Source organism: Petaurus breviceps, unplaced genomic scaffold (assembly GCF_028583685.1).
Source record: "Petaurus breviceps papuanus isolate PSGF00001 unplaced genomic scaffold, PetGlider_PUasm1.0 139, whole genome shotgun sequence".
In the NCBI taxonomy this organism is placed as follows: Eukaryota; Metazoa; Chordata; class Mammalia; order Diprotodontia; family Petauridae; genus Petaurus; species Petaurus breviceps.
Genome location: NW_027185697.1, coordinates 10,391,062 through 10,409,147, shown reverse-complemented (window position 1 = coordinate 10,409,147; position 18,086 = coordinate 10,391,062). Strand labels below are relative to the sequence as shown.

The following is an 18,086-nucleotide window of genomic DNA, read 5'->3' as shown; positions in this document are numbered from 1 at the left end:
TGTCATCTCCGCCCTCTTCCCTGGCGCTCTTCTCAGGGGACGTGATGCAGTCTTACATGAGTCCCCTCTTACAGAATCTTGCCCCCATCTTCTGCGGTTCTTACACATCTCATTTGGTTTCTGAGTTGTTCATTGGGGTGCATCTGTACTGGTCTCCTCAGACAAATCCCATTTTTCCTCCTCAGTGAAATTTTTCCCATTGTTTCTTCAGAATTTCTTTCCTGACCATTTCCCATTCTCTCCTGAGCTAACTTAACCCTAAGCAGTGCTGAAGAAGTCACACAAGTGGAAGAAGTTTAAGAAGCCCTGCCCTGAAGCACTTCATTCTATGGGATCCTACCTGTGTTTCCTCTGAGCTTGTTGACAGCTCCTTTCCCAAAGCCTAGGGTGCCTATCAGACTGTGCCCAGAGTTCCTGTCCTCTCTTATGAACTCTAGGAGTAATTGGTCACTTTCCTCCAAGAGTTCCTGTCATTACCAATACTCTCCACTAGTAAGAATCAGGTCCAGAATAGGATTTTCCCTGGTTAATTGTCATTAGCTGTTCTGTTCCGGTGGGTGTCTGAATAGTTAAACCACCCTTCCCCAGATATCTTTCCTCTGTTCGAGACCCTTGATGTGACCACTCTTAGGGTCCTGGTTTTCCTCACCCAATGTACAATGTTCCTGCTGCCTCTTACCTGCCCTGTCCAGAGTTCCAGCACTGTAATGGGTTTCATCCCATCCCCTCCCACATATACTCACAAGGTCAGGTATGTCACTCTGTGTTATAATCTCTAGTTCCTGTTTGTTCCCTGAATCTGGGGCATTAGTGTCCTGCCATGGGCTTCATTGTCTTTCCTCTGAATGAAGAATGGAAAGTTGGAAATGGCATTTAATTTGTACCAGGACTGAGACTGTCTCTGCCCTCCCCAAGTTTACCATTTGTGGCATTTCAGAGGCTGCACTGAGGGCACCATCATCTGCAAACAGAGTCCTGTACCAGCACTTCCTTCCCTTTGGTCTTGACCTGTGGCCTCTTCAAGTTCACACCACCCATGTTGTAGTTGGCCTTGATGCCATGTTTGTCCTCATTGAAGACATTCAACAACATGGCTGAAAAGCATGGGAGTGAGCAGAAAGCCCAAGTCCATTATGACTGGGAAAGTTGGAGAGTATCATCCATTATCCATAGCCTGGGCAAACATGCTGTCATGGAAGTGGTGTACAATGCTGACGAATTTCTCTGGGCAGCCAGTTTTTTCCAACACAATTTTCCACGAGCCCTCATGACCAACAGTATTAAAGGCCTCAGTCAGATCTACAGACGTTGTGTACAGACCTCTGTTCTGCTCCTGGCATTTCTTTTGGAATTGTTGGGCAGCAAACACCATATCAGCTGTTCCTTTGGCCTTTCTGAAGCCACACTGGCTCTCAGATAGAGGACCATCTTCCAGGTGAAGGATCAGTCTACTAAGGAGGACTCTGGTAAGAATCCTGCCAGCAGTGACTTGAGAGAGAGACCCCCCTGCCACGATTGTCATAGAGCAATTTGTTTTCTTTATGTTTACAGGGATGCACAGTGGAGGTGTCCTTGAACTCCTGGGAGATAACCTCCTGTTGCCATATAACTTAGAAAATCTAAGTCAGATTTTGTGTGAGCAGTGGACCCCCTCATCCCCGCCTTGTAAATCTCAGCTCTAATAGAATCAGCACCAAGCACTTTCCCACAGGACAGGATCCTAATGGCATTCAAAACTTCTTCAGTTGGAAATTTGTCTAGAGAGAGATTGACTTCAACCTGAGGTAAATGGTCAGTGGCTTCAGCATTGGTTGATGAGGATCTGTTGAGAACACTGTGGAAGTGTTCAGCCCATCTTGCTAGGATCATGTCCTGATCACTGATCAATCAGCACCGAGTAATTCAGATGCACATTTCATCAGACTGGCTTCTTCCTGAGCCAAGAATCCTGCCTCTCTCCAAGCTTCTCTTGTGCTTTACTTTTGATGGAGTTAAATGTTCCTTCTTAGAGATGATGCTGCTGGTAAGCCCTGTGGAGTCCTGGTTTTTCATTTAGCAGCTCCTGAATTTCACCATTATTATTAATGTTTGCAAGTGTTCTGACCCAGATGCGCAGATGCAGTGCTGTACACCAGATCTCTGAAAACCGTCCCTTCCTTTTCTGCTTCACTTGCCCACCCTGCGTGGCCTCAACTTCCCCTCCAAGTGAGAAGCACTCTCATCTGTGGCCATCATGTCTCCTGGTAGTCATTTTGCCGTAGAGCCACCATTTTTGTTGAATACAAATATTTAACCTGGAGATGACAATTCTGCAATCAGTCCATCACTGTGTGCCGCACACATGGCCACTGTCACTCTCCCATTCTGTCTCTCATTCGTGCAGTCGCACAGTCTGTTAATGCCAGTGTTTGCTATGAGGGAAGGCAGTGTTGGTGATGAGAAAGTCATGGAATGCATGAGTCTTCAGAAGTAAGGCAGTATGGGGGAGGGCACTGGTTTAGGGAAGATGATGAGTGCCATTTTGGGCATGAATCTTGAGGTTATTATAACGGGTATCTGCCTAGCAGGTGGTTGGCAATGTGGAGGTGGAGTTCTGGTGAGAGATTTGGGCTTGTACACATATATTTGGGGGTTATCTGAGTAAAGATGTTAAAAGCCAGGGAACCCCTGAGATATTGAGAGGAGGGGGAAAGAAAATCAGAAGAGAGAAAGGCCTGACTATGCCTTGGAAGACATGCCAGGACCTCCTAGGGATGAGAGATGGGTGAAGTTCCAGCAGAGGGAACCAGGACAGAGCACTGCCCAGCAAGGGAAGGCAAGGGTGTGTCTGACCAGGGCACAGGGTTCAGAAAAGTTGAGGACAATCAGGGCATAATGTGAGCTTCCCTGATAACCTTTGAGAGGGAACGTGAAGGGAAGGTGAGATTTGGGACAAGAACCTGAGGGTTTTCAGAAGTCAGAGACCAGGGCAGGTTTGTAGACAGCAGAGACAGGGCTGGTGGACTTTGAGAATGGAAGACAAGGGAGAACCCAGGAAGGAGCGTGGACTTTAGCTAGGCACAGATTGTTACCAACAGATGTGGCAGAGGGAGGGGATGTTCAGAAGTGAGGCTGTTAGGGATCTCTTGGGCCAGGGGGGGCATCCCTCTGTCAGAGCTGGGGACCCAGCAGATTTTAAAACCCGGGACCCAAACGGTCATTTCTTTTTTTTGGCAGAGGCAAGGTGAGAATAGCGTGAAACCAGACACAGGCAAAAAAGGATAAAGAAACAGAATCAGGTGGGTTCAGAGGAATGTCTGGGGGTGTTAAAAGCCTTAGAGAAGTTTCAGGGGAACTCAGGGCCTTATCCAAGCATCTCCTAGGGGTGCATTAAGGGCCTCCAGGGAGGCTTCTCTTTCACCCCAGGCCTCTCACAGTCACTAATCTGCTTGCCTCAGTTTCCTCAGCTGAAAATTGGGATAGTAGCCACTGTCTCTCAGGGTTGTCATGAGGACCAAAGGAGATGGTCATTGTAAAAACCTCTTTGTGCAGAGCCTGGTATATAGACGTGCTCTATAAATCTTTATTCCCCTCCCTCGCAATCCTGTAAGGCATGTCTTTATTTTATAGATCAGCTCAGCCTGAGTGAAGAAGCTAGGTGGTTTGCCCAGGGCAAGTCAGCTAATAAATGTCAGTGGCAGATTTTGCACCTGATCCTTCCTGACTGCCGAGTCCAGTGTTTGAGCCACTGTATGCTGCCCTTTCCTTGTGAAAGCCATGGAATGAAGTCTAGTTAAGTCACCAAATGAGATGTAAGCCCGTGGAGATGTCATCCGAGGACGGCAGTGTCCCGAGGGACTAGTGAAGGATATGGCGAGGGCCACTGAAAGCCATTATCCTTAATTCAAAGTATTTTTCACTCACTCAAATAATTATCAAATGATAGGTGTTTTTGATGACCTTTGGTGCCTGTACTACCCTAAGTAAGGATTTCTTTTTGGAAAATATAGATCTGAAAGCTCTGAAACAGGCAGAAAGGAAGAAAACATGAACCTTTTATGGCCTTTAAAACTCTGTTACAGAACATGTATGTGTCCTTGTGCAGCCCCCTTGAGGCATTTGGCTTTTTCAGACCTGTTATTCATTGCACACTGAGATTTGTGGCATATCCTCTTTGGCAGACTGGGATGGTTCCCAGACCTTTTTTATTACATCAAGTGCCCCTGGGATGTGAGTAAATTAAGGAGGAAGAAATCAATTTCACTTTCATATCTATTATCAAATCAATTTCTTCTTGGATGGACCATTCAAGCTTTTAATATGCAGTGAATGAGAAAACATTTAAAAGAAATCAGTGACCTGCCTATTTTGAGTCAGCAAGACTAGTCTGGTATCTAAAGGAATCCCAGTACGGTTTGTTCTTTCTTTTTTCTTTCTGTAATGTTTTCTTTGGAATACAGGGTGGCTGGTTGGTGTGGGAAGGTGAAGCAGAGGACACTTAGCACAAATGTGGGGGGATTTTCTTACCCTAATGATACAGTGATCCTTGCCTGGGATTATCTGTGCCCCTTGCAGTGACAGCTGCAGATACACACACTTTGCTGGCTCCTGGGGGTGCTGAGCCTGACCTGGGCTAGGGCATGGCCGGTCACAGAGCACAAATCGCAGTGTTTTGGGGGCCCATATAAAGAGGGCAGGCATTATCAGCAGTGATTTCCAGCTAAAGAGGCAGATTGTGGTGATAGCAGGTAATTGGGGTCAGGAGAAGCCGTTGGTGGCTCTGGCCCAGTGGAGATCATGAAATGGAGAGTGTGACCTGAGGAGATATGTGAAGGGCTTGAGGTTATCTCTCAGGGCTGGCCATGTCACTTTGGTCAAGTCGACCAACTCTGTATTTGTGTTTCCTCAGGAAGAAACGAAATGATTCTAGTGTCAGGCCTATGATCCTGTGACTCTCTGCTCTCACATAGCACAGAGACCAGACATCAGTGCAGTTCAGATAAAAAGTTAATAGGGATGTGACCAGCAAGGGGAGGAGAAGTCCTGGTGCTGGAGTCAGGAAAACTCAGGTTCAGTTACTGCCTTGGACACTTCCCAGTTGTGTGACCATGGCCAGTCCCTTAACCTTTGTCTGCCCGTTACATGTGTGTGTTTGTGTGTGTGTGTGTTTGTGAACCTTAAAGTGCTATGTAAATGCTAGCTGTTATTATCCTCATGGCTCCTCAGATTTTTCCTCAGTAAGGGTTTGCACAAGAGGTAAAGCATTTTCAGCTGCCTCTCTAGTCTGGGACACCAAGAACCTTAACCAGATAGAAGGCTCATCCCTAGTCCCTGAAGGGCAAATTCAGGACCCTCTCCCCCAACACTCACTGACCCATACAAAACCCAAGTCTGTTCCCTCCCCACTTTCCAATGCTGCAGAAAATCCAAAGCCAGAAGCTTTAGTCTGAGACAGTAGCCTGGCAATGCTTTGTGCTACAGCAGAGTTTAGCCAGAGACTTGGAGAGCAGGACACCTTGTGTGGGGCTGGGTGGCACTCCCCTGAGCCAAAGGAGAGAGCCCACCATGCAGCTAGGGCTGATTCTTTCTCCCCAGAAGCCATTTGGGACAGGGACTAAGGATGCTGAAATGTCAGTTGCCCAGTGTGGGATACAGCTCTGAAGTCTAACCCCTGGGGAACCTCCATCAAAGGAGGTAGAAAGTGAACAATAGGGGATGTAAGGAACACAGATTGATCTTAGGAGGAAGAAAATTCAGTGAAGGACCTTGTGTGTAATCAGACAGATCAGCAGGGATGTGGGGAAGGGGATGTGGCCTTCAGATCAGCCAAAAAAGCACATACATCTGTAAATAAGTATTCTTAAAGTATTGGGCAAAGGAAAAAAAAACCCTAATCCCCACCTGATGAGCCTAGGACCCTGTGGATTCCCAAGAGATTATGGAACCACAATGGAATGTATGGCCCACGAATCAGAGAGAATTGGCGGACTAGAAAAACTTGAATCCACTGTGGTAAGAATCACCAAAGAAACCAAAGAGAAAACCAATTAGGAATGCAAATACAGAGAGGTGAAGGACAATCTGGAAGATGAAGCAATAACGTTAAAACAGTCTCCATACGAGCACAACATTTGATCTTGACAGGATGCATAGAAATAATTTACAGATTATTGATCTCCCAGAGGAATACGAGTCAGAAAACCTGAGCACCACAGCACAAGAAATAATTCATTGACAATTGAAAGAACACACAGATTGGCTCCAGAAAAAAAGCCTCTGGTGCTGCAGATGCTTCAGACAAAATTCACAGGCGTTCATGAAGTGTGCCGTGCACTGTGCTAAACTCTTGAACACGGATACACCCAGAAGAGGAGCCGAGTTACCCAGGGTATCCAGGGGGAGAGGTCTTCTGAAGCCTGAGCTCTGGGGTTGTGGTGGCCTTCCAGGAGGAGGAGGCTTCTGGGGCCTGATAGGGACGTCCAGAGGAGCCTCACCATCCGTGTAGAAAGGTGCGTGGTCAGTCAGAGGAGGTGTTTGAAGTGATGGTCTGCTCCTCCAGCCCCCTGGACACCAGAAATGCAGGCGTGAACACAGAAGCAGAAACCCCGGACAACGAAGGAGCCACAGAGAGACCCAGTGAGGCCCGAATGTCCATGAGAGGAGGGTGAAAGCGGAAGTTAGATACGTGGTGGTGGAGGAGCAGGTCTGCGCTGTCAGGGACTAAACCTCCTAACGCCCGCCTACAGGCGAATGAAGACTTTGTCTTTTGTGGGACTGAACTAGAAAATGAGGTGGCACCTAAAAAGGGGAGGGGAGGAGGAGAGAAATTCATAGGGGGTGTGCCCTCATTAAATCAAAGGCTAACAAGGAAGGGAAAGTGTTCCTGCAGTCCCTCAGGAACAAGAGGTCCTAAGGAGAATGGGCCCAGAGGCAGAAGGAGGAGTTGGAATGGGAAGGAAAGGGGGAGATTCTGTTTCATCAGTGAGCATTCCCGTGGCAGAAGAGAGAGATTCCGTGAAGGGAGCTGGAGACCTTCAGAGCATAATTGGCCGGAATTTGGGTGCTCAAAGGAACTACTCATCTGGCCTCAGGAAAAGGGGAAGCAGAGCTCCTGGGGAATGTAATTGAGATAATTAATAGCCTCGGCAGAGTTGTAGGCTGTAAAATAAACCCTCAGAAATCAAGAGCGTTTATATATAATGATAACAGGATCCAAGAAGCTGCAATAGAAAGCGAAACCCCATGTCAAGTAGCTACGAAACTCATGAACTCTCTGGAGATCTGTCTGCCAAAGCACACAGAATGCTTGTGGATAGGCAGTCACACAGCGTTCTTGAAGAAAGGGAGAATAGCTTTAATAACCGGAGGTATATTCAGTGCTTGTAGCTAGGCCTTGCTAACGTAATGAAAATGAATGCCACCTAAGTGAGTTTACAGTTTCAGGGCTGTGCCGATCAATGTACGTGGTAGAACTTGGTAAAATAACTGAATTCATTTAGAAAAATAGGAGCTCTAGAAAATCAAGGGAAATAACAGAAAGATGTAGGGATGACACAGAAGCAGGACCTCCAGGCCTCACACTGCATCATAAAGGAGCAGCCACCAGAACCATCGGAGCTGTTTTAGAAACGGAGAGGTGGGTCAGCGGAGCGGAGTGGGTGAGAGAGCTAGGAACAAGGAAGCCCAGTAACTCAGTGCCGAGGGAGCCAGTCAGGAAGAGCTCCCTGTCTGATAGAAGCTGTTGGGAAAGCTGGAAATGTACCTGGCAGCAAATGGGCTTGAAACATTGTCTTACACCGCGCTCCGTAATGCATTTTAAGTGGCTGTGTGGCCTTGAAGATCATGGTATTCTTAAAAATCAGAAGAGAAGCAGTGTGAGCAGCAGATATGTTCTTAACCAAACACGAGGCAGAGTGTTTTTTGATGACATGGATATGAAAAACTTCTACACAAACAAAATCAGTGTACCTAGGTAAGGAGGACAGGTTGAATGAATCTAAAAAGGCTTTGATCAGATTTCTCTGATAAGGGGTTTAATATCCAAGATGAGCTCTCCCCCCCCCCCCCTCCCCCCGCCCCCCCCCCCCCTCCTCCCCTCCCCCCCCCACTCTCCTCCCCCTCCCCCCTCCCCTCTCCTCTGCTTCCTCCCCCCTCCCCTCCCTCTCATATATATGACCAAAAAGTGACTCAGAAGATACAAACAGTTCTCAAAACAAGATTTGTAAAATATTAACAGTATGTGAAAGAATTTTCTGATTCATTAATAGAAATTTTAAAAAAACTCTTAAGGTTTTACATCACAGCCTGCAGATTGGCAGAGACAACAAAAGATTGGCAGAAGTTACTGCTGGAGGAGTTGTTGGCCAGGGCACACTAGGGCGCTGTTGGTGGAGCTGAGAATCTGAATAGCTTTGGAAACCTGTTTGTGATTATTAAATGAAATGACTCCTTGACCCATTGATTCGTTTATTAGCCTTATACCCAAGGAGGTGATCGATAACAAGAAAATCTCCATTTACCCCAAAACACTTAAGGTAGCCCTTTTTGTTACGGTAAAGAATTGGAAACAAAGTACATGCACATTCATTGCATAATGGCTAAACAGATTGTGGTGTGTGAATGTAATGGAGTATATGCCATGGAATACCCACTGTAAGAAATGAATGTGATGAATACAGAAAAGCAAGGAAAGATGCATATAAATTAATGCAGAATAAAGTACAGTCAATAAAACAGTCAACACAGTGCTTACTTGTAAATGGCGGGGTGGGGGGGGGAACCCAAAGACAGATATCGCAGAATTACACAGAATAGGCGTGGCTCGAAGATAAAAAAGAGCAGATGCCCTCCCAACCCCACCCCGTCTCTTGGATAGGGAAGAGGTCTATGAATGTCATACATTGCACATATTTTTAGATTTTTTTTGATATATTGATCAAGGATGCTGATATTTCCCCCTTTATCATTTTTAATCTTTTTAAAAAAAACTTTATATAGAATGGTCTCTGGGGGGGGAAGAGATTTGAGGTGAAATTATGGTGATATAAAAAAGCAAACCAAAGACATCAATTAAAAACTCATTTAAAACAAAATAATGAATAGTTTCAAGGGTCAAAAATGTATGTCACATACTCTGCATTTAAAGGAATAGTATGGCCAGATTAAGTTTTAATTTTCTGAATGTTTAGTCTTCTCTTCATCCTAGGAAGTTATGAAGTATCTGCAAGTCAGGCAGCTGGAGATAGATCCATAGGAAGCAAAGAATCTGTGTAGTCTGCAGACTTGATAGTTTTTACATAAGTGATCTTTGAAATAATTTTGTACGGTTTTTATAGATGTTGCCAAATTAAAAGGTCTCTTGTCTCTTCTTAGAGAAATGCTCCTAAAGGAAACAGAAATGAAGATTTGTTTTAAGCGTTTGTGGACTTCTTATTTTGAACAATTTTTAAAAATACGTTCTTTTCAATAAAAGGCCAAGCATTGACCATGGGCGCTCTTGATAAGAAGAGTTTTGAGTGTACCACGTTGTCAGGTCATGCCAGGTGAGGTGGTTTTGGGCAGACCAGTTGGCCCCTCTCAGTTCTTCCCCATTATAAAATGTTGAGGGCATCCCCCCAGAGCCACCGTGAAGCAGGTTTGGGAAGAGGAGTCAGAGCCATAAGGCCCAAAAGTCTCCGGTCACCCAAGCCAGATTGTTCCCAGTGGCCTGTGATGAAGGGAGTCTTGGATCATTAGGAGCAGAAGTTTCCATGTCACGTGTGTGGAGTTTACAGTTAATTAAGGTCTTTGAGGCCCTGTTTGAACATAAGATTAGACTGGATCAGAAATGGACTGTTTCTTTATTCTCTAGCCCCTACCCAGTCTTCTCAGTCATTTCATCTTTCTGCATGCCTGACTGGCAGCATTTCAAAAATTGTTGCCCTTTTCACATTTATTTCTCTGCCCTCTGGTCAACAAGCCTCCCCCTGTAGCAAAGATTAAAAAGAGAAACAGATTGAGTAAAATCGAACATGGCTCAGCCAGTAACTATGTGCTTACCATGTGTCAGGTAATGGCTAGGGATACAGAAAGAGACAACAGCAGTCCCTGCCCTTAAGGAGCTTATGTTCTAATAACCAGGTTCATTCAGAACACATACAGTAGAGGGAAGGTAACCTCAGGAGAGCGTTCCATGCACGATGGGGATAGCCAGTGCCACACAGGGACAGCTTTGTCTTCCTCCTTCCCTGCCCCTTCCCCCTCTCCCCCTTGTATATCACCAATGTGATACCCACAGTGGCTGCTATGAATATGCAGGTATATTTCCAGGTTTGAGTCACAAGATGTAACACTTTCTTCTTCGAAGACAAAAGCAAGATATGTATTTGTGTACCAGGAAGCCAAATCCACCAGGGTAAAAAAGAAGTTGGTACACATTGCCAATGCAGGGAGCACAGACATCCCAAGCCTTCCCACCAAATCCCTGCAGGCTAGCTGCTCTGCCTGCTGTCTCTCCCAGCTTCCTGCCCCTCTCACCAGCTGCTCCGTGTGATCACAGAGGCCTGTTGAGGGTCAGGGAAGATCTTCACATTCCCTTCACATCGCACCTTCCCCCTCCTTGTGTTTGAGCAGGTCCCTCTGACTCTTCCGTCAGAATCTGAAGGGTGAAGGAAAGCATAAGGAGCTGGGGCAGGGAGCAGAGGGCCAGGTCAGGAAGAGCTTTCTCTGGAGGAAGAAGGTTCGATTCCTCAGCCCTTCTCTGGGCCCACCCACCGTACTTGGTGTCTCTTTGGCCTTTGCCTTGCCTCTCTTGCCCCGCTCTGCTCACCCACCTTTGCATCAGTCCGTAAAGGTCTTCCTTGCCTTCCTGCTAGGTGGAGGAAGAACTTGAGGAACAGGATTTCCTGGACCGCTGCTTCCAGGAGATGCTGGATGAAGAAGACCAGGACTGGTTCATTCCCTCTCGCGACCTGCCTCAAGGCATGGGGCAGCTGCAGCAGCAGCTCAACGGACTTTCTGTCAGTGACAGTCACGGTTCAGAAGATATCCTGGTAAGGCTGCCCTGGGGAACACCTCCAGGTTCCTGCTAGGCCCTCCATAGCGGACTCTCCCTCTGTCTTACCGACTTGTGGGCGGAGGCAGAAAGCCAAGTCGGGGCCCCCTGCTGTGCAGCTTCCTGCCGTCCCTGAGAGCCTGTCTTCTCAGCAGGGCTCTGCGGCATGGCACAGATGGCCTGGGGGCTTCTGGGGGCTTGAGAATGGTTATTCAAGGCTGCTGTTCAGCCTAGAACTGAGGCGCCCAGAACTTCCACATTCTAGCTTAGGAGTGAGCTTGATTTTAGTGTCAGGGCACTGTTACTCTTCATGGGGCGGCACAGCTTCAGCAGCCCTTTGACCAGCAGGTTTGTGAAGGGTTTGCTAGCAGACAGCCTTCTAAAATCAGAAATTAAGGGGGGGGGGGGAGGAAATGAGCGCTAAGTAACCAAACTGACTTAATGTCTGAATGAAGAAGAACCTCAGTCTTAAATTGTGTTGGCTTTGCTTCGTAGGCTCAGAACTCGGCTCTTGCTGTCAGACGTAGGGCCCTGGCGGTGGAGCAGACTTGCTGAGGGGGCACACTGGCCTCCTCCTTGGGGTCCTGAGGGCTTAGTCTAGTTAGACGTGAGGCTTGATTCTGTCATTCAGGTCCCACTGAGCTTTTCCTGAAGCTCAGGACACCTTGGGGCTGGGAGTGGGATAAAATCTCTAACTTCTGGTATTTACCATCTTCTTTTGGATCCTCATTTCAGAGCAAAAGTAACCTGAACCCCGATGCCAAGGAGTTTATTCCAGGAGTGAAGTACTGAATCTTCCCGAAACCTTTCAGGAGGACTTGTGGGTCCCTCTTTCCAGGGACAAAACTGCACAAAGAGGCGGGGGCTGGAGGGGGGTGGGGGTGCTCAGGGGAGGGGGAAGGAAGAGGGGCAAGCTCGACACTGTGACTCGAGTCACCAACGTGGGCGATCTGATTGACAAGCTTCGCGTATCTCTTTTGTTCTGCTACCCTGCATTTTGACACTTTGGATTGGTTTTCCTTTTTTTTCTTTTAACATAATGGCTCTTTTTTTCCTTTTTTTGTTTGTTTTTGTGTGAAAGGACTGTGGTCCCTCTGTCTTTCCTTTCTGTTCTATAGAGGATGTTTGTATGTGTTAAGCATCTATTTCCAGGATTAGTGTTTAGGGAATGCCCATCCCATCCTGCAGCATACTCATCAGATTCAAGGAAAACCAAAAGAATTCCTTACCATATCCACTGAGCTGGCTGAATGGGAGGAGGGAAAGGGGAGAGTGGAAAGGAGAGGTGGGCCTTGGGCCAGTAGGTTCCACCCCCCACCCCCACGCTGCTGGAACTTCCTGCCAGCCCGCTCCTTCTCTCTCCAAAGATCTCCATCCTGGACTGTTGAGAGAGCACACACTGACCAGCTGGCCCACTGCCTGCTCAGCAGGAAGCAATCAGTCATGAATTCTCCTTTCAAAATCCATCATTGCAGTGGCTCCGGTCCTTGGGGTCCTGTGATGGAGCCCTTCAGCATCTGCTTATGACAGTCACCTGTAGTCTCATTGTTTGGAAAGTGAACAAGGCAGTGGTTTGGTTTCCCATCTCCTCCTGCAGCGGCCCTGACCCCTTCGCTTTCTGCCCCCGGGCTCCCTGGGTCTTTAAGACAGCACTACCACAGCAGTGGGCTGGAAGGTGGCACCTCAGGCCTGGGGTATTCCTGTGGGGATGATCTTAACTTCCCAGTTGAGCTGCACAACTGTGATTTTCACAATACTTACCTCTGTTAGTGTTTGGTACTGTCTCACCTCTGCCAGCTTGCTTTTCCATAAAGGCTCTGCTCCCTGGGGACTGTATACAGCAGGGTGGGTGACATCCAAAGACTTCTCTCCAGCCTTGTTCTTTCTGTTCACTTGGCTCCCTCCTTGTGCAGTTTTGCCCACGGTCCCTTTAAGAGCACCCTGATTCGAGGGGAGGGGCACACACCTCCTTGTCCGTTACCTGCCAGGGTGGCTCAGGCACCTGCTGACAGGGCTTGAATGGGGCATTATCCTGTGTGTCTCCTTGGGTGCTTCTCCTCCTGTACCAAAGGAGGTCTTTGTTACTACTACTCATGAGAGACTTAACCAAACACTAGATGTCATGGTCAGGGGAAGAAGTCGTCCAGACTTCCCTTCTCTCCAAGGCCTAGCACTTGCTGCCACATTTGGGTGCCTCTGCAGTAGCTTTGGGGGCAGCCAGGAAGAGCAGATGGACACTTGGGCATACCTTGGAATACCTAACCTGCCAGTGAGAGGAGCCACTTCTCGAGAAGCCTTTGATTTCTTGATGAGTCAGATTGGGGTTATTTTTTAAAACTCTTGACTGTTTCTCTTCCCTCCATAACTTACCTTGGTGTATCTTACCCTGCTCATTTGGGGAAAACAGTCTCCCCATCTTGGCTGGGTAAGGGGCACCAGTCCTTGGAGAGCAGGTAGCCCATTGAGAGATGCCAGCAAGGGCTCTCTTCACTAGAGATGAGAGCATCCCACTTTCAGCTCTGGGCATCATATCCTTACATTTATGTACCCAGATCCCAAAGGGTTGGGGAGCCTGTGAGATAAGGCCTTGCCCCTTTCCCAGGCTGCTCTCCTTCAGCCTTTAGGGGTGGTTGTGAGAGCATTTGCTCTGTTCTTGCCCCTGTGATGGGGAAGGGGGTGATGGTTTTAAGTAACCTTAATCCAGAGTCAGCCATCCAGGTGGAAGGGTTTCATGGGTGACCTGGAGACCCAGCTCTCTCTTCTCTGCTACAGGGCCCTCGGCCTTCAGCCAGCACAGCCTCGCTCCCATCACCAAATTGCCCATGGACAGAGGAGCCATTGGTGCCAGGCTTGCTTGGGAGCCCGGGGAGTAGCTCTGTGCTGGTGACAGGCCGTCCATTTGGATCCTCCATGCTGCCCCTCCCCATTGATCTCACTGGTTGCCTTCTCTTCACCCAGTTTCTATCCCTTGCCCAGCTTGAGTGGGGGGTGGGGGGACGAAAGTTAAAGCTTATATTTGCAAGTCCTCTTTAGAAGGGGTTGGACTTAAGTGACTACTCATTTCAACTTCATTATCTTTTACTTGGAAATGGAACCTGTGTAGTTATAGGATTGAAGCGGAAAGGGACCTTAGAGGCCATCGAGTCCAGCCTCTCTGTTTTACAAGTGAGGAAGACAGAGGCTGAGTGATTTGCCCAAGTGAAGAAGTGTCTGAGGCAGGATTTGAAGGCAAGTTTTCCTGGCTTTAGGCCCAGCTGCTTCTCCCACACTGGCTCTTGGTATGCACTTAACCCTGGGCCTGGGCAAGCCCGGATGTCCTAGGTTAGGAGGATATTTCAGGATCAGTTTAATAATTAAGATGAAATTTCTTACTAAGGTTTGTAGTTTTTTTTTTTAATCTCTTTACAAAAGGCTGTTTAAAGTGGTGACAGTCACCCATGCCTTTTCAGGTTTCTGCACAACACCAGCTGGAAACTTAATGTATCCCAGTATGTTCTGACTTCAGATTCCCATTGCCAGCAGGGAGACCGAGACTCGGGAGTGTGGGGGAAGCGGCAGAGGGGAGCCAGAAACGTGTGAAGGGTTTGAATTGTTTCCCCTAAGCCTCTGTAAACAAGGGTGTTCGGGGAGACCGAAGGAGCAGAGGTCTTGATTAAGTCTGCAGTGATTTAGAATTTCAAGAAATGTCCAGCATCATTGTGATGGCAGCAGAAAGCCGAGATAAGGAAGCCACAGTCAGTGCAGATGTGGGCAGGACTGCTACGGTTTGAATGGGATTGTTGGTTGTGTGAGAGAAACGCAAAGAGAGAGATGGAACGGCACTTGTGCAGAGTGCCGCTGATGTTCTATGTTAGGTGGGGATGTGGCAGAGGCAGGCCCTTGGCTAATGGGCTTCTTAAGACATGGTGGGTCTGAGCCCTGAAGAGAGTGCGATTGCATTGCTGGGAAGGTCAGCGAGCAGGTTGAGAACGGATTCTCGACAAAGGGGAAGGGATGGTCAGATCTTGGGGTCTCGGTGGCCCCCTGGGTGCCCCATATTAATAATTTGGGAAGGTGGGCAGAAGGGGAAGTAAGAAAGGGACCCTAGCTATAGACGGACTTTCTAGTTTGCAGTGACTGACCTCCTCCTCCTCCCCTTCCCCCCAAATCCCACAGGAATTCCGAGTTCTGATGGTTGGTTCTCCCCAGTGGCTTGTGGAAGCCAATCCATTGCTCCCTCTACTGTCACAGGCTAGGGTTGCAGTTCCAGACCACAGTCTAGTAACAAGTTTCTTGGGGGGGAAAATAAAAATATGTGTGTGTGTATGTATGTATACATATACATTTTTCCGTCCCTCCTCGCTAAGGGAGTTGGACCTGGAAGAAGGAGGAAACGGTGTCTTCCATTTCCCATTAGCTCTTTGATTTCCTCTTCTATCCCTGCCAGTCTTACGTAGGAGGCTGAGCACACTGGCCTTAGAGGTTTCCCAGCTCAGCTTATCCCTGGAGTCAGAGAGGAGAAAAGCCCTTGAGATCTTCCTGTCCCTAAGCACACTCATTTGTCCCATCAGCTGTTCCCATGCTGGTTGCCTCCACCTGGAAAACAGAAGCACATGGCAAAAGCTAAAACTATGGTTATTTAAAGCGATAAGAATATGGAGTTTACTGTAGCCAGTACTAAGTAACTGTGCCCTGAGAATTCAGAACCCTTCGTGTCTGCTACTCTTAAGGGGACACTTCATCATGAACACAAAGCACACCTTGGCTGTCAGCCGCTATTGCCGCGCGGCTGGTTGCCTCAGAAGAGCCATAGGAGCAGTCAGGAAGTGACCCAGACCTGGCTCCCTCCAAAGGAACGACCCTTCAGAGCCAGCTTCATTCCATAAGTCTTTTTCAAGAGCCGGAACTTCTGTGTTTTTTAAATAACAACTTTTCTTCTCATTGGAAAGCTCAGATCCCGTTACTCACTGTGCAGATAGCCCTGGAGACTTCCAGATCATATAATGATGGAATAAGTTATGAAGCAGCAAGTGGATGGAACTTGAAAGCTTCGAGCCGAGCAAGCTGTCCAGACCAGCTTTCGGATGAGTGTGCTGACCTCTCTCCATGGATCATGCTGCCTTTGCTTGCTGGGGGAGGAGGAGGCAAGTGGAAGGAGCTCCAGAGTCTTGGAAGGGCTGGACCTGATGCACTGGAAGCTCCAGCAGAAAGGGAGGCACGTACGGGGGGTCTAGACTGCCTTTGAGAGCCCCTGCTGCTGTCCCCTCTTGTCCCTGCAGCCTCCTGGGGGTGGTGATGGGGCTTTCGGGTGTGGAATGTCCAGAGGCGCTTTGGGAAGCACGTGTTACACAGCAGTTGGTTGAAGAGTTGTGTACAATATATTGTTGGGAGAGGGAGAACAGGGGTTTAAAATTGAAAAAAAATTTTTTTTGATAAAAATGTCAAAAAGGGGAAAAGTTAACTTTTCTGAACTTTGCTATTCAAACCAAATGGCAGCTCTTGAAAATTTCAATAAAATGAGAAGACAGTGATTGGCTGTGGTCCTTCTGTGTGGGTCCTTCCTACATCAGCCTCAACTGCAGTGCAGACCACCTTCTCTCCACAGCTTTCTGGCTCAAGGCCCCCTGCTTCACTTCTGTTTCAGAAGGCTGGACCCTGCTGTGTGCAGCCCAGTGCAGATTATTGTAATTATGGCTCCTGGCCCCCAGGAGATCACTGTCTGACAAGAAGGATGCCACCTTGATCCAGTGCCCCCTTGCTGTACTCTGTGGTCCAGGCATCTTGGGCTTTTGGGTGTTTCTCATATATAACACTTCATTGCGATCCCTGTGCTTTTGTAAAGCATGTTGTCGCCTGCCCCCCAGCCTGAATGCCTCCCTCCTTGCCTTTACTTCTTAGAATCCTATTACCTTCTACCCGAAGCTTTCCTGGCCCATTCCTCCCTTCCCCAGATTGCCTCGTATTTTGTGCACTTAGATGGGCAGATCTCCACGAATGGGAAGTCTTTCTCCATAAGAAGGGGCCACTTAATTTCTGTCCATCCCCAGAGCCTGGCACAGGGTACCAACAACACTTGTGATTGCTTAATAAATGAGGAAGCAGGTGAGCCAGGCTCCCTCCAGGTGAGGAGGCGTCAGTGGCTGCCTAGCTGGGCAAAAAACCTAGCCATTAGTCTGTTCCTGGCACCTGTGAAATAGCTAAGGGCAGAGGGAGAATGGGGAGAAAGCATCGGAGCCCCGTCCTGGGAGTGGGTTGTATCTCACTGAAGAAGTCAGGAGCCGGGTTCAAACTGCAGGCCCAGCACTTGCCAGACATGTGACCCAAGGAGAGCTTGTCTCACCTCTCTGCCTGTCTAAAACAGGGTGGTAAGAATAGCTGTCATTTCTTTTGGGACAGTGTCTCATTTGATCCTTGAAAACCTCCCCTCTCCTATGAGGTCAGGATCTGTAGTTACCCAACCATGACTCTCCAGTGGTCACACACACTGGCTGGAGACAAACACAGGTTTCGCCAGACTCCAGCTGCAGAAGTCTTGTCCCCTATCGTGGTTCCATTCCTTGCTGTCTGACCTAGGGCAGACCCCTCCATACCTCTGGTGTCCTGACGTGCCCAGTGAGGAGAATCCCATCAGCCCTGCCTTCCTCCAGGTGTGATGAGGAAAAGGCTGTAGCAATTCTTGTGAGAGATTCCCTCATCGAGAAATCCTGTGTCATTGGCCCAGTGGTGATCATGTCCCTCCCATGCTCCAGAAGTTCCCGTGGCTCCCTCCCTGTGACCTCTAGGATCAGCCCTTTACAGCAGTTCCTGGAGGCCAGACAGCTTCATTATCATGTATGCTCTCAGCACGTCCTAGTCCGTAGTTCACAGCTGTGGCTGCTTGCTGAGGAGCTCTGTGTGGGCCAGACTGGCCCTGAGGCGCCCCCCACAACACTCCATCTTCTAGCCCAGACTAGGGGATCCTCCATGGCTAGAATTCTCCCCTCCTCACTTAGACCTTCCAAGCTCAGGCCATTGGCCTGTATATTGAATGGACTTCTATCTGGATGTGACGTCAGCCCTAACAAAATGTAAAATCCCTGAAGATGGGGACCTAGCG

General features: G+C 48.2%; 1 protein-coding gene across 3 annotated transcripts in view; it reads left to right on the top strand.

The window, feature by feature from the left end:
* The window catches only part of PAIP2B (poly(A) binding protein interacting protein 2B), a 70,208-nt gene extending 53,687 nt beyond the window's left edge, over positions 1-16,521 (top strand). For all 3 annotated transcript variants that reach the window (XM_069066488.1, XM_069066504.1, XM_069066496.1), the window contains exons 3-5: positions 10,833-11,009; positions 11,747-11,862; positions 16,269-16,521. In XM_069066488.1, the coding sequence (XP_068922589.1) occupies positions 10,833-11,009; positions 11,747-11,803 (234 nt within the window). In that variant the 3' untranslated portion in view covers positions 11,804-11,862; positions 16,269-16,521. The remainder of the gene's footprint in view (positions 1-10,832; positions 11,010-11,746; positions 11,863-16,268) is intronic.
* The last annotated feature ends 1,565 nt before the right edge of the window (positions 16,522-18,086 follow it).